We start from the raw sequence: 16681 nt of genomic DNA on the forward strand, positions 1-16681 counted from the left end.
AGAGATGGTGGTGAACAGCTGTTTTAAAGACCTGGAGGGAGGAGTGGGATTGAAGGGAGTGAGGGAGTTTGTTCCAGAGGCGGGAGAAAAGAGGAATGAAAGAGTGAAGGTGAGCAGAGAGCCGAGATTTCGGCAGTTTAACCATCAGAGGGTTGCTGGCAGATCTTGTGCGACCTGTAGGAATATTTGGGGGACAGAGCACAGAGAGAGCTGGGGGTGCAAGGCCGGAGAGGAGTCGGTAGAAGACAGAAAGACCACCTACCTGCCTGCGGTGAGTGAGTGAAAGGCCCTCAGAGATAGCTTCATCGCGGGAGATTCCAATAATTCTGAAAGCTTTGGTTTCAACAGCGTGAAGCCGAGCTAGGTGTGAGGCAGGAGCACCGGCCCATAGGGGAGAACAGTATTCCATTGAGCTGCGGATGAAAGCCTTGTATGTGGTGAGGAGCTCAGGTGTGCCGAGGAAGGACTTCGCACGACGGAGGATGCCCAGTCGGCGACTGGCTTTGGAGGCCAGCTTGGAAATGTGGTTTTCCCAAGAAAGATCATGGCAGATAGTGAGACCCAAAATCTTGAGCGACAGAACTTCTTGGAGAGGATTGTTGAGAAAGTAGATGGGAGGGTTGTCCAGTCGATCTTTTCGGAGAGACATAGTAAGAGTGTGAGATTTGTCAGGATTGAAAGACATGTTCCACTTGTTTGACCAGTCTGTCATTTTGTCCAGGTCTTCAGAGAGTGAGGAGGCAGCAGACTGCCGATCTGAGGGAAGAGGAATGGAGCGGCAGAGAGTGGAGTCATCAGCAAAGAGATAGAGAGGATTTTCGAGAGAGTCAGAGAGATCATTGATGAAGACCAGAAAAAGCACGGGGCCCAGAACACTGCCTTGGGGAACTCCAGCCTGAACAGGAAGAGGAGATGAGAGAAACCCATTCAGGGCCACACGTTGACGACGACTAGAGAGGAAGTCCGCCAGCCATGCGTGGAGATTTCCATGGATACCAAAGGAGGAGAGTTTGGTGAGCAGAGCGGGGTGCCAAACCGTGTCGAAGGCACGTGATATGTCGAGGGAGACAGCTCTAATTTCCTGTTTGGCATTGAGGACCTCCATCCATTGTTGAGACAGCAGAAGCAGCATGTCCAGAGTAGAGTGACCTGGTCTGAAACCAAATTGATGATCAGAGATCAAGCCATTGGAGAAGAGGAAAGATTTCATATCTGAAGCAATGATGGATTCCATGACTTTGCTGATAATTGGGAGAAGGCTGATTGGTCTGTAGTTGCTAGGATCTGTTTTTGCACCTTTTTTGTGCAAAGCGGTGATGTTGGCTGATTTCCAAGCAGATGGCAGTTGACCTTGAGCAAAAGAGAGGGTGAAGAGAACAGAGAGAGGGTGAGATAGAGCAGCAGAGCAGGATTTTAGGACCCGTGGGCTGATGCCGTCGGGTCCAGTTGCAGAATCAGAGTCGAGGGTTGACAGAAACTTTTCCACCTTGTCAGGAGGAAAGGACACGGAGTCCAGGAGCAGCAGGGTACGACTGGGTATGGTGGGTACAGAGAGGGATGGGTTTGGGACACAAGATTTAGAGGCAAACACAGAGTTGAGGCATTCAGCTTTTTCATGTGCGGAGTCAGCTGTGTAGCCGTTTGAGGTAAGGGAGGGGATGGAGGGGGAACAAACACCAGAAACGGATTTGACCAGACGCCACCAGGATTTGGAAGAGGGAGACAGATAAGAGAGTTCGGTCTTGAGAATGGAGAGATATTGTTTCCTGGCTCTCCTGAGGGTGGACACACACTTGTAATCGTCATCATCCAGTGATGCAGTTTGTCAGGATAGAGTGGGTGGCGGTGGAGATGGACTTGGTGGAGATGAAAAGCTGGATGTCATCGGCGAAGCAGTGGAATTGGAGACCATGACGGCGGATTAAGTGACCGAGGGGGGACAGGTAAAGGATGAAGAGGAGGGGGCCAAGAACTGAACCTTGGGGGACACCTTGGGGGAGGGGAGCAGTGGGGGATTTGCAGTTATTGATGGAGATGAACTGACGTCTGTCAGAGAGGTATGATTTAATCCAAGAGAGGGCAGTGCCGGTAATGTTAAAGGTGGTTTCAAGTCGGGTGAGGAGGATGGTGTGATCGATGGTGTCAAAGGCGGCGCTGAGGTCGAGGAGGATGAGAATGTTGAGGTTGCCAGCATCAGAGGAGAGGAGAAGGTCGTTGGTGATTTTGAGGAGAGCAGTTTCAGTACTGTGGTTGGAGCGGAATCCGGATTGGAATGTTTCATACAGGTTATTGGCAGAGAGGTGATGTTTGAGTTGAGTGGCTACAGCGCGTTCCAAAACCTTTGACAGAAAGGGTAGGTTGGAGATGGGTCTGAAGTTATTTAGGGTGTCAGGGTTTAGTCCAGATTTTTTCAGAATGGGGGTAACAGCAGCAATTTTGAGGGATGGTGGGACGATGCCTGTAGACAGGGAGGAGTTTATTGTTGCAATGATAAGTGGAGAGAGAGCAGGAAGGGAGGCCTTGACAAAGCTGGAGGGGATGGGGTCAAGAGTGCAGGTGGCAGTTTTCATTCCGATGAGGAGTTCAGAGAGGTCAGTAGGGGAGACTGGGGAGAATTGAGACAGGGGGTGGCAGGATAAGGGGGGGCAGGTGGTTTGAGGGGGAGCGGGTGCGGCGGTGGTCAAGCTGTTGTAGATGTTTTCAATTTTGCGTTGGAAGAATGAAAGGAAGGAGATGCAGTTGTCTATTGTGAATGACTGGGTGGTGGTGTTCAGGGGGCTGAGGAGTTTGTTTATTGTCGAGAAAAGTGCTTTTGGGTTTCCGGAGCCAGAGTGGATAATTTGAGAGTAGTAGGCGGAGCGGGCGCGGGAGAGGGCATCTTTATAGTGTTGTATGTGGTCCTTGTAGGCCTGGGAGTGAACTGTGAGACCTGTTTTAGATGGTATTACCCATCTCAAAGAGGGTAATAGATGGTATTACTCAAAGAGGGTAATGGGTGGTTTTACCTGTTAATAGGTGGTATTACCCTCTTTGGCAGAAACAACCTCAAGTAGGCGTTTCTTATAACTGTCTACCAGTCTCTGACATCGACTGGGAGAAATTTTTGCCCACTCCTCCATGCAGAATTCTTTCAGCTGTGCGATGTTTGAGGGGTTTCTTGCATGCACAACAACAACAACAACAACAACAGGCATTTTAAGGCCATTTTCCCTGCAAGAGCGGGGGTTAGCCTTGCGGTCCCCATGACAATGTTCTCCATTTCGCCCTATTTTCTGCATCTCTCCTTGTTAACCCCCTTGCCCGCATTTCTTCTTCGACCATCTTTAGCCAAGTCTTTCTCGGTCTTCCCTGTCCTCTACTTCCTTCTACATTCATTTCCATCACTCTTCTCAACCAGTCACTTTCATCCTTCCTCAACACATGACCAAACCATCTCATCCTGTTTCTCTTCACAGCATCCATCACAGGCTCTATTCCCATCATCTTTCGCAATTCATCATTTGTCTTCCTCTCTCTCAACGATACTCCACACATCCACCGAACCATTCGCATTTCCACCCTTTCCAGCCTTCGTTGCTGCTCTACATTCATTACCCATGTCTCGCTCCCATAAATCATAACACTTCTCACACATGCAGCATACACCTTTCCCTTCAGCTTCAACGACACTCCCCTCCTCGTCAGCACGCCACTCAGTTCCCGAAACTTCTTCCATGCACATCTCACTCGAGCAACCGTTGCCGAGTCTGAACCACCTTCTCCATTCAGCATGTCTCCTAGGTAACAAAATGTTTTCACACCTTCCAGCTTCACGCCGTCTCCAAGATCCAACTCAACATTTCCTCCATCTGCAGCTCCCTCTGTGCACACCTTACATTTGAATGTAGCTGCCACACTGGTTAATGACCCTCTCAGACCACTACATTTTTGATGAACCCACTCAGCGCACATTGTACATTGAATAGAATTCACTCCGACACCCTTCCTGCACACCAGCACACGGCCACTTCCCAGTTCTTTCCACCTCACCACATGCTTTACCACTTGCCATCACCTTCGTCTTTCCGATATTCACCTTCAGACCATTCGTCTCCATACATTCCTTCCATTTGTTCATCATTTCCTTCAGTCCATCCATACTTTCCACAATCAACACCAGATCATCTGCATACAACAACTCCCACGGTAAACCCTCCTTTACGTTCTGAGCCAGCACCTCCATCACAGCTACAAATAGTAGTGGACTTAGTACCGACCCCTGATGCACTCCCACCTTCACCTCAAACTCACCACTGTTCCCGTCCTTCGTCCTTACAGTTGTGCGCGCTCTTTTGTACATTGCCATCACCACTCTGATCAACCATGCCTCCACTCCGAACTTCCTCAATGCCCATGTCACTACTTCACGTGGAACCCTATCGAATGCTTTCTCCAGATCAACAAACCCAAGAAACAACTTCTTCCTCTTCTCCATGTACTTCTCCTGCAACTGCCTCACAATAAAAAGCGTGTCTGTCATTCCTCTTTCTGGCATAAATCCAAACTGCATTTCGTCAATCTTCACTTTCATCCTTAACCTCCTCTCCAACACCCTGTCCAATACCTTCATTCCATGCTCCAATAACTTTATCGCTCGATACGAGCCACAGTCCAGAGGGTCACCTTTCCCCTTGTATAGAGGGACGAGGGTACTCAGTTCCCAATCCACTGGAATGCGGCCTTCTTTCACCACCAGATTGCAGATCTCTGTCATTCTCTTCACACCCCAATTTCCCGCTGCCTTCAACATATCTCCCACAACTCCCGTCGGCCCTCCCGCTTTTCTACTCTTCATTGCTTTTATCGCTTCCTCAACCTCCTTCTCGGTTATCTTCTCTGCCGGTCCTAAAACTGGGTTACTCTCTATGTTGCCATCCCATTCATTCTCTGCATTCAACAGTATTTCCATACGTCTCTTCCATCTTCCTTTAATTGTCCCCCGTCGCACCGCGGAGCGAAAGGGGGACTATGGTTTTCTCCTCCGGCCGTCCGTCCATCCGTCCGTGCGTGCGTGCGTGTGTGCAGGCGGACGTGCGTGCATGCGGGCGTGCGTGCGTAAGCGAAGGACCGCATTCGAATTTGGTGTGTGGGTGCAACCCACGTCAAAATCCAAGATGGCCACCGCCATGTATGTCTGAACCTTGTGAGATGAATATCTTGAAAAATAAGCGAAGTACCAACTTCTAATCTGGTGTGTGGGTGTATCTAGGCACAAGGAAGAACGCTGTTTAAAATTGGGTCGCCACGTCAAAATCCAATATGGCCGCCGCCATGTATGTTTGAACCTTGTGAGATGAATATCTTGAAAAATAAGCGAAGTACCAACTTCTAATTTGGTGTGTGGGTGTATCTCGGCTTAAGGAAGAACGCTATTGTACATTGGGTCGCCACGTCAAAATCCAAGATGGCCGCCACCATATATATGTCTGAACCTTGTGAGCGAAATATCTTGAAAAATAAGCGAAGTACCAACTTCTAATCTGGTGTGTGGGTGTATCAAGGCACAAGCAAGAACGCTGTTTAAAATTGGGTCGCCACGTCAAAATCCAAGATGGCCGCCGCCATGTATGTCTGAACCTTGTGAGATGAATATCTTGAAAAATAAGCGAAGTACCAACTTCTAATTTGGTGTGTGGGTGTATCTCGGCTTAAGGAAGAACGCTATTGTACATTGGGTCGCCACGTCAAAATCCAATATGGCCGCCACCATATATATGTCTGCACCTTGTGAGCGAAATATCTTGAAAAATAAGCAAAGTACCAACTTCTAATCTGGTGTTTGTGTGTATCTAGGCACAAGGAAGAACGCTATTGAAAATTGGGTCGCCACGTCAAAATCCAAGATGGCCGCCGCCATGTATGTCTGAACCTTGTGAGATGAATATCTTGAAAAATAAGCGAAGTACCAACTTACAATCTGGTGTGTGGGTGTATCTATGCATAAGGAAGAACCCTGTTGAAAATTGGGTCGCCACGTCAAAATCCAAGATGGCCGCCGCCATGTATGTCTGAACCTTGTGAGCGGGATATCTTGAAAAATAAGCGAAGTACCAACTTCTAATCTGGTGTGTGCGTGTATCTGCGCATAAGGGAGAACGCTATTGAAAATTGGGTCGCCACGTCAAAATCCAACATGGCCGCCTTGCGTCTTCCACTTTGTCAACTCGCATCACTTCACCGGCGGGGGACCTTGGCGTAATGCTTGTTCCATCTGGGTCCACAACGATTTGTCCCACTTCATCCTTCAAGCAACTCACCCCTATCACATCACACCTCTCTTTCGCTATCTGCTTTGCAATCCTGAATTCCGCTCTCTGACCCTCTTACAAATCCAAACGTTCTCCGAACATTTTCCTTCATGCCTCCTGTGCCTTTGCTACCTCTTTCTTTGCAGCCTTCTTGGCTGCCTTATAACTTTTATGCTCTGCCTTTTCTGCCCCCATACCCTTCGCCTTCTGCCACTCCTTGAACTTCTTCCTCTTCTCGTCAATCTTCTTTCCAACTTCATCATCCCACCACCATGTTTCCGAGTGCCTCGGTGGTCCTTTTGTCCATCCACATACCTCACCAACGGCTCCCAACAGACTATCTTTCATTGACATCCAACCACGATCAAGCTCAACCACATCATCCTCTACCATATTCAGCCTCTCTTTTAATGCCTCCCTCACTGTCACCTCTTTCAACCTCCACACCTTCATTCTCGGTTGGTACTTCACCCGCCGAGCTCTCCTCGCACTTTTCACCCTTATGTCGCAGACAACCAAGTGGTGCTGTGAAACAGCCTCCTCCCCCGGGATCACCTTTGTGTCCCAGAGGTGCCCCCTATCTCGCCTACGCATCAGCAGGTAGTCAACGGTTGTCGTCGACCCACCTGACGTGTATGTAACAAGCTTATTATCCTCTTTCTGGAACTGAGTATTACAAATCAACAAATCAGCTCCATCAGCAAACTCCAAAATCCTTTCACCTTCTCCATTTCTCACACCATATCCATAACCCCCATGAACCCCCTCAAAACCGGCCATACTCCTTCCCACATGTCCATTTAGGTCTCCTCCTACCACAACAACTTCCTCATCTTTCACGTTTTCCATCAGCTTCTCCATAGCACACCAGAACTTGTCCTTCTCTTCATCGCTCCGACCAACCTGCGGAGCATATCCCGAGATGATGTTCACCAAGAGCTTTCCAATCATCATTTTCACCATCATCAACCTTTCACTCACTCTAGTCACACTCACCACACTGTCTACAAACTCCTCAGAAAACAGGACACCAACACCATTCACACCTTCTGGGCACCCTTGCCACACAAACTTGTATTTCTGTCCCTGCCTACCCTTCACCATTCTCACACCACTTCCCTTAAATCTCGTCTCCTGCACACAACATATGTCCACTCTTCTTCTGACCAATACTTCCCCCACTTCTCCTGATCTCCCTGTCATTGTCCCTACATTCCATGTCCCAAACCTCAGAAACCGATCTCCACGTCGGGCATCAGACGTTTCGTCGTCATAAATGGAATGATTTCCACCCTTGCTTCGATCGGGTTCCCCACCTTGAGTTTTGACGAGAGGGAGTGGGGTCCCCCACGGGGTACTTCGGGCTGTACCCTGCCCATATGTAATTGTCATGGTTCTCTTTTTGAGGCAATGTTTTTATGACCGGATGCCCTTCCTGACGCCAACCCTTTTAGTCGCCTCTTACGACACGCAGGGATACGGTGTACCTATTCTAAACCGGGGTACACACCGGGGCATGCACAGCTCGTTTCAAATCCCCCCACAACATCTCAATGGGATTTAGATCCGAGCTTTGACTTGGCCATTCCAGAACCCTCCATTTCTTTATTTTCAGCCATTCCTTGTTGGATTTACTGGTATGTTTCGGGTCATTGTCATATTGCAAGGTCCACCTTCGGTTGAGCTTCAACTTTCCGACAGATGGCCTCACATTATCCTCAAGCACCCTCTGGTACAATGAATAATTCATAGTGGATTCTCTGATGGTGAGCTGCCCCAGGCCCTGGTGCAGCAAAGCTGCCCCAAACCATAATATTTCCACCACCATGCTTTACAGTTGATATCAGGTTCTTGTGGTCAAATGCTGTCTCCTGGTTTCCTCCTGGCACACCGCCCATGTAGATCAAATTTGTGCAGCCTCTTTCTAATGGTAGACTCGTGCACTTTGACATCAACAGTGGCAAGAGCTACCTGTAGGTCCCGTGATGACATTCTGGAGTTCTTGGAGACTTCTTTCAGCATCTTGCGGTCTGCTCTCGGGCTGAACTTGCTGGGGCGGCCTGGCCTGAACAAGTTGGCAGTTGTTTGGAATCTTCTCCACTTGTAGATGACCTTCCGGACAGTCAAATGATTGATTTCAAATTGTTTGGAGATCTTTTTAAATCCCTTCCCAAACTCGTAGGCATCTATAACCTTCTTTCTGAAGGCCTCAGAGAGCTCTTTTGATCTAGGCATGGCGATGCCGCACACTTCAACAACAAATAGCAAACCAAACTAAATGTCTGATGTTTAAATAAGACAGGTTCCTCCAAGATCCTCTCTGACGATGTTCTAATCATTTGCACCTGAGCTGGTGCACCTGATTCTAATTTTAGGTATTTGAAGTCGTGATAAATGTAGGGGTGTACTTACTTTTTCCACATGCAAAATTTGCATTTATGCTTATTTGAATTATACAATGGACTACAAAATGTAAATGTTTCATGATATTTGTTATATTATATCACCTTTATCTATCAATATTGTTGAAATGAAGATCAAATAGCTGTATGTTTAAATATGCTGAAAAAGTCAAAACTTTACATGGGGTGTACTTACTTTTTCACGTGACTGTAGTTAAATTAACCAATAGCACTGCATGCCTTTTGCATGCCCTTTGTGTGCCCTTTGCATGCCCTTTGTGTGCCCTTTGCATGCCCTTTGCGTGCCCTTTGTGTGCCCTTTGTGTGCCCTCTTTTTCACAACACAATTGTGAACCACAGCTGAATCCAGCTATAGAGATAATAAATGCTAACCTTGAAGATACGGAAGTTAAAGTGAGAGGAGGGGATGGGAATGACAACTCGTTTCCTGCACAGCATGATTCAGAGTGTGGGTATGCAGGATTCAGCATGGTACATTTCACTCTCTACCCTGTCGTCCTAAAGTAGCAAAGCTTTGGAGGGAAGGGTGAGATGAGCAGCAGTGAGAAAAGTTATCAGTTGGAAAGGACGTTTTTAAAATATAAACTCCTTCACTGGTTGTGTGACCCCAGATCCATAAGCCATGCGGTGTGTCGCCACTCGTATCTTGACCAACAGGATCTATCTATACCACTCACTATCCTGTCTATTGCCCACAAAAACAGATCTGTATCTCGGCAGTTGGGACAAAAAGCATCGGCTCTTCCGGTTTTGAGCAAGTTGACAAAGCAGATGCAATTTTGGATCCATGCACATGAACAACAATAACCAAAAGATTGGTGTTTTAATTAAGAGTTTATATTTGATATGAGACCTCAGAGGTGTCACAAGTTCATTTGGCATGTACTCCATGCTGATGAAGGCCATTCGGTCAGAACCATGATTTCACAAATTATCTTCCCCTAGGTGAACTGGCCCAAAAGGTAGAGAATGCACTGTTCTGGTACCGACATACGCACACCGCTGCAGTGTGACGCGTTCCATAGCGAAGTGTAATGAGGAACCGAATCTGTTTCCTCAACCTGCATTAAAGCCAGTTCAAATCCTTGTTTTTCCACTCTCGCCCCTTGATCCTAATGGTCATTAAGAGGTGCTGTGAGTGCTGCAAGTTGGGAAAGAAGTCCCGTGAGCTTGGGCTGCCCTGCTCGAGTCTGCAAGGCCTGGGCTCGGACTGTGACTCAATCTTTGTCTCGTGCTGCCTGGCCAACACGGCCTTTGGTGAGTTGCTGTAAATTATTCGTGTGAAAATGGGATACAGTGATGAACTATATATTGATGGCCATTCTTTGATTTTTCAGGTGTTCAAAATCAGTGGGATGAATGGACTTTCATTGGCAACGACACAGAGCTATGTACAAAAGGTGATGTGCAGCTGGATGTTTCCTCTGGGAATTGGCTTCCATTTGAATTTTTACTTCATTAGAATTTTTACTTCATTCAAACTTTTATCACGAGCAATGAACCCGTTGTTATGGACAGGTTAATTTCCAGAGAATTACAGATGGCATAATTTCCTCGGGATTATGGATGGTGATTTATGGATGATTAATTCCACCACTTTTAGGATGTCTACGGTATATTTAATTAAAACTTGTAATGCAGGCTTCCACCAGGTGGTGCTGTGCAACACACCTTTACATTGGGAGAATTGGGGTCTTCCCCCACCTTGACCCCCTTGATTCTGAATTATGTTTTACCACCTAAAACCAAACTGTGCATACCCTGAGTACAACCACCAGTTTTTTGTCGGTGTCTGTGTGTCGCAGTTTTTCTTGCTGTTTTCAGGCTCGTTCTGTTATGACGGACTTGTAATACCCCCTCACACCAGGAGCGGCACTATATGATACACATTTACATGGTGTGAATTTGCATCCCCTACCATGAACCCTGGGTGCTATGAAAATGTTTTATTGAAACCTTCCCCGGCACACCCCAAGTACAACCAGAAGTTTTCAATTCCTTCTGTCCAGTAGTTTAGGAACACATGGAAAAACAAACAAACCCACAGACAGACAGTTGTTGAATTATATATATATATATGTATGTATGTATGTGTATATATATATATATATATATATATATATATATATATTGTTATAGATCGCGGTTAGGATGTTATAGACCGAGCGGTGGTTTAAAACCGCGACCTAACAAAACTCACCCGATTCACCCAGACTTTGGCCGTATCGCACCCTAGCTGCTCAATGAGGGAAAAGACGAAAACGACGCAATGCAAAGAGGAAAACGAAGGCAAAGAAAGGTTTGGAAATACGACTGAATTTATTGACTATTTACACACAAGCAAAAAGAAAGCAGTCACGTTTATTTACAAGCACATAAGACGCAGGTGACACAGGGAAAATACTAGCTTATACAGACTTAATTAACCCAGGACAGAACAAACAAAAGACGCTGACTCACGCGGGGAATTGCAGGAGGTGGATGGCTGGAGGTGAACGCTTGGTGGAGCCAACGCGGAGCTTGGTGGAGCTGAACGCTTGGTGGAGCCAATGCGGAGCTTGGTGGAGCTGAACGCTTGGTGGAGCCAACGCGGAGCTTGGTGGAGCTGAACGCTTGGTGGAGCCAACGCGGAGCTTGGTGGAGCTGAACGCTTGGTGGAGCCAACGCGGAGCTTGGTGGAGCTGAACGCTTGGTGGAGCCAACGCGGAGCTTGGTGGAGCTGAACGCTTGGTGGAGCCAACGCGGAGCTTGGGGGATTGGTGTGACGGGTTCTCTCTCCTTCCTTAGTCCCACCCAGTCCAACAACTTCCTCTCTTGCTTCAGGACTCTTTCTCTCTCTTTCTTGGTCCCTCACTCTTTACCACCGACTCCTCACCGCAACCAACGCAACCACTTGACCACCACCTCTACTGACTGACTCTTCACCACTCTGCACTTGACGACCGACTCCCAACCAACTCAGACCAACTCAAAGTCCAACTCCAGGCCTTTCTGTCTTCTGCTCAGTGCTCTCCTCTGTAAAAACGCATCTCTTTTTTTGGACACGCCCTGCCTTGGGTTATATAGGCCCCCGCCCCTCAACCTTTGCGACCCTCCCCGATCGCTCTTCCTCCGCCCTCTCTAGCCGAACCCCTGGCTCATGGTTGGTCGAGTGGGGCGGGCTCACTCCTCCCCTCTATGACGAGGTGGAGACACGCCTTCCTTCCCCGACTCGAGCCTCGTGGTCAATGGCGGTTATTGGAGGGAAAAACCGACCAAAATGCGGAAGGCACTTCGAATTGCAATTGACGGAAAGGGGGGAATGGAAGGGAATCTATCTCTTTCACTGGTGCAATGGAGTATTTCAATTAATGGAAGACACAGCCTTACGCTAATACACATAATAAGGATATAACTGCCAAAAGAAAGGATATATCGTGTCCTGCATGTATGTTTTATGGACTAACTACGGAAACGCCCTTTGACCTTTATACAACCACAAACGGAGGGAGGAGGGGTGATATTTTACAACCTTTTACAACAACATTTTACCACAACAACAAAATAAAAAAAACATTCTCATATCCACAACACTGCACCCTCCTCCCCTTAGGCACGTCCCGGGCCTATTACTTTTACCTTAGTGTGGCACGTAGGTGTAGTTCCCTCTACTTTTAACCTGACCCTGAGTGCGACAGTTTTAAAACATAAATAAATGTGTCCCGCTGCTCCATTGCACCCTGCCTAACAGACTTACGCCCACAGTTAACCGAATTGCGGAATGGTCTTCAAACTATACACTGACGGTGGGAAGCATTATTTACACTGACGCTAATTTTATTTACAAAACTAACCCAGGACCTGTAATTGTTCTTTCTGGGGGGGGAGACAGTCTGCTCTGCATCGACGCACCATGAACGCACCCAAAAACGCACCAATACACACCCAAGCACCAATCGGTGCAGTCACCATTGTTCAATGAATGTTCAATAAAAATAAAATCAACAACCCCTAACCCTGCAGGTGTCTCTTGCTCTTCGGCTCCCCCTGCTGGTGATTATTATTTGTCTTCCAGATGTTGTCATTTTCATTTTGCTTTGCTTACTGGCGGCCTATTTTCAATAAAGTGTGCCCAATGTGTCCCTTTTTTATTTTCTTTTATTTATGGCCCACAGGGCCGACTATGTGTGGTTCACCTGTGGGGCATCGGTGCCCTGTGGCCAAGGTCCGCCAGCAAGATTTCGGGCCCTCTTGGCCGGTTCCAGCAGAGGGGCCATGCCCCAACCCATGGGGTCCATAAGTGGTGCTCGGCCACAGGCATGTGGTCCATAATGTGGTGCATCGATGCAGACAGCTGGTTCTGGGAATTTCGGGCGCACAATGGCCGACCCACGCACGCTCCCCTCGGCGCCCAACGGCACACAGGTCATGTGGGAGACAAAAGGGGAAAGACAATTGAGCGAGGGGTAAGGTCACAAGGGTACACATCAATAAGGCAATGCAAGGCGAAATGCGTACGGAGGGCGAAGTGAGAAAGCTCGTCCCTACCGTACGTCACCCCCCTGTTACCTAGCCCACCCTTGCCCTTACCCCATATGTACAAAACCTACACATTACCAATTCGTCACTACTGTCACGTCTTCCCCATATTTCCCCTATACCAAATTCGTCACCACAATCCCTCTACTTCAAAAATTTGCCATCATCAATTCATCATCAATCCTCATAAGGAGGAAGAGATGGAATTACGCACAATGTCACACCCACGTCATGATGTGTCTCACATTCCAAACATTTGCACAGTAAAAATAATTAAACATGGCATGGTGTGGAGTACCTGTCACCTCAGGTGAGTGGATGCAGATGGTGCGAGGAGATCCTTCATCCTAACTATCCTCTAAATGATTTTAACACACTTTACACTACCCGGGGTCTTTCTCTGGCCAAACCATTGGCCCTCTTACACTATGGGTTCTAAAAACCAATTCCCATTGGCCAAACTGTGGTGCTTTTCAATTTGGGGTCTCACTCCCCCGATTCATCTCCCGGTGCCCTCGCACAATTTCTGGGCTGTGGCGTGTACCTCTCCCAGCGGGTCTACCCACCTGCACACCTCCACCACTGCATTTGCCACCCGAGCTTACCTAGCTCCTCACCCTAACCTATCTAACTGGGGCAGGCCCCTCCTGGCTCTGTCACCCCATGGTGCCCTCTGGCACTGGGCTACCCGGGTCCGTCCTCCGGATCCTCGGGCCCCATCCACAACAACTACTACCGGCTCCCAGAGCCCACCTGCGGCCTCACCTGGCCGACATCCTTACAGTGGTGGAGTGCCCAAACCAACTACACACACTAACAGGCTACACGCCCAGCCATTTCCACAACACCAACGCACCCATCCACATACCATTCTGTCACCCGCACCACAGATGCCAATATCCAACTACAATTTACCTATACCCTCGACCTAACACTTACACTACCCGCCCCGGGTACTCGTGAAAGGGGTCCACTCTTCCCCCATCCACACCTTCGCACCATCCACTCCACTCCACAATTTCCACCATACTCACTCCACGACCATCCATTCCAATACTCCATACCATTTATTCCATACACCTGTCTTTCATTCACCTGTCGTTGCACACCTGTGCAATCCTACCTGGTGCCACCTGCACCCTCCTCCTCTCCCTGGACCAGTTGGTCAACACAACACACAATCACCACTACTCCCTCATACACTGCTCCATTCACCTGTTCAGTTGCACACCTGTGCAATCACACCTGTTCAATTCTCACCTGTTCAATCCTCACACACACGGCATCATCTCAGCTAACTACTCCCTTCTAAAACTTGCGCTTCCCAGTCGTCCCTTTAAACTATTGCGCTCCCACGTCATTATCATCCACACTAATCTACCTGCGTCCCCACTACAGGTATCAGTCACTAACTAAACTTAACGTTACCTAATGTCAATCTCTTCTAGATCCCTACAATATAACCTAACCCACCCGGGCTAGTTTTCACTGCCATACACCCCATAAGCTATTGCTCCTTTGCCCCCACATGTGAGGGATGATGGATTTGCCATCCCACCACATTGGGGAGGTCCTACTATCAATTTCGCACACCTAAATCCAACCAACCAAAAATTTTCCATTTACTGCCAATTCTACCCACTATTATAAATTTCGTATCAAATCACTACCATCATCGTCCGTCTACTTATTACATCCTCTCGGTGCGCCATGACATCATTAAACTCGGTTTCGCAAAGCCGAGCAATGGATTCGGGTGGTTTGGTCGCCTGCAGGTTGAATCCGTCCGGCTTTCGGTTCAAGGGAGGTGGTTTGGTTGGACCGAGATTCCACGCACCATCTCGGCGCGGCACCTTGCGGTCCCGGGCCCGATGGCTCAATCTCCCCCGGTCGGAACCCCGTCCCCACGAGGGGGCACCGTTCCGCTTCCTCCCACTCGCCCTCGAACCGGACCGGTCGCCTCGCCCGACAAAGCCCGGACTCGACCGTGCGGGGCGGGGCCAAGCCCGAATCGGCAACGACGCTTCGAAGAGAAACGACGCAGCTTCGATCGACGCCGGGCCTCGCACCCAACCAAGCACCCCTCGCACCGAGTGCTCGCATCGGCTATCCGTCGCTCTAACCACTAAACCGGTTACCATCGATGCTTCACTTGCATGCTTACAAGCATACGCTACCCCTTTCACCCTCACAAAACCTGGCGTTCCAACGCCGTCCGTACATTCCACCAACGCTCTCTCTGTTACACACCACACCTCTTGCGCACACTTCGGTCCACACCTCTCCTCCGTTACGTCCTCCGTAACACTCACCATGGGCGTGCACTCCGCATTGCTCTCACTCCCTGTGTCACACCCCGACTCGACGACGCACACTTTTTCCTCCCACGCGTGCCATTTCCACTCACTCGGGACCCCTCACCAACGCCCGGGTGCTTCCTCGATCCCAAGCGCGCGAAAATTCTTTTGTCGCTAAACATCCTCCTGCAAAATCTACCCGCACAATATACAGCACGACTCACCTGGGGGATCCTTTTCTCCACGCGAACCTGCAAACTTCCATTCGGGTTAGCGAGTACATCATCATGATTTGAGCAGGGACTTTGTACATAATCCATCTCTCCCTGCAATTCCCGGGCTACCTCCGTCATCTCTTCAATTTTAATTCCCGCTACTGCTTTTTCTGTACTCACCTCGACGACCGTTGGCTTTAATAAAATTCCCTCTACCTCATCGGTCGCCGGCTTTTCCAAGCCCCGGGTCGCGATTTCTACCCCCGTCATTGTACCCGTGCTTTCCTCCGCTTCGCTCAACCAGCGCTTTTCGACTCGCGTTACCTCCTCGTGCACCCCTGGGACCCTTTCGCCCACCATGCGATCCATGGTCTCCCCACATTTTTGCATGCGGTCACCCATTCTGTTGTTTATTGCTTCCATTTTATTACTCAATTTCTCCCCGTTTATTCTCAGCATCTCGGCGAATTGCGCCATGAAGGCTTGCATTTGGACCACCGTTGGTAGTACAAAGGGTGCGGCCGCAGCTGCCCCCTCAACCACGTGCGCGAGGCCGCCATTTTGTGCACCTGATACACCCTCAACCACACCTTCTTTACTCTCCTCCACCATTTTTTTTTCTAAGTCCTGGGTCGATTCTAACCCCTCTATCTCTCCCACCGGCATCCCGTCGCCTTGGACAGCCATGGCGCGATTTCAAAATTCGGGCTTTTCCTTTAAAACAAAACAAATTTCGGTATTTTATAATTTTGAGCGCGTGAAGCGCGCTCCGGGTCGATCTCACTCCCCGACACCAATTGTTATAGATCGCGGTTAGGATGTTATAGACCGAGCGGTGGTTTAAAACCGCGACCTAACAAAACTCACCCGATTCACCCAGACTTTGGCCGTATCGCACCCTAGCTGCTCAATGAGGGAAAAGACGAAAACGACGCAATGCA

General features: G+C 48.7%; 1 protein-coding gene across 2 annotated transcripts in view; it reads left to right on the plus strand.

Annotated features, from left to right (window-relative positions):
- Nucleotides 1–16681, plus strand: part of LOC137425132 (fibulin-1) — an 87404-nt gene that overhangs the window by 10682 nt on the left and 60041 nt on the right. For both annotated transcript variants that reach the window (XM_068113254.2, XM_068113255.2), the window contains exons 4-5: nucleotides 9838–9967; nucleotides 10048–10110. In XM_068113254.2, the coding sequence (XP_067969355.1) occupies nucleotides 9838–9967; nucleotides 10048–10110 (193 nt within the window). The remainder of the gene's footprint in view (nucleotides 1–9837; nucleotides 9968–10047; nucleotides 10111–16681) is intronic.

This window comes from Myxine glutinosa, chromosome 4, assembly GCF_964187855.1.
Source record: "Myxine glutinosa chromosome 4, kmMyxGlut1.1, whole genome shotgun sequence".
Taxonomy (NCBI): Eukaryota; Metazoa; Chordata; class Myxini; order Myxiniformes; family Myxinidae; genus Myxine; species Myxine glutinosa.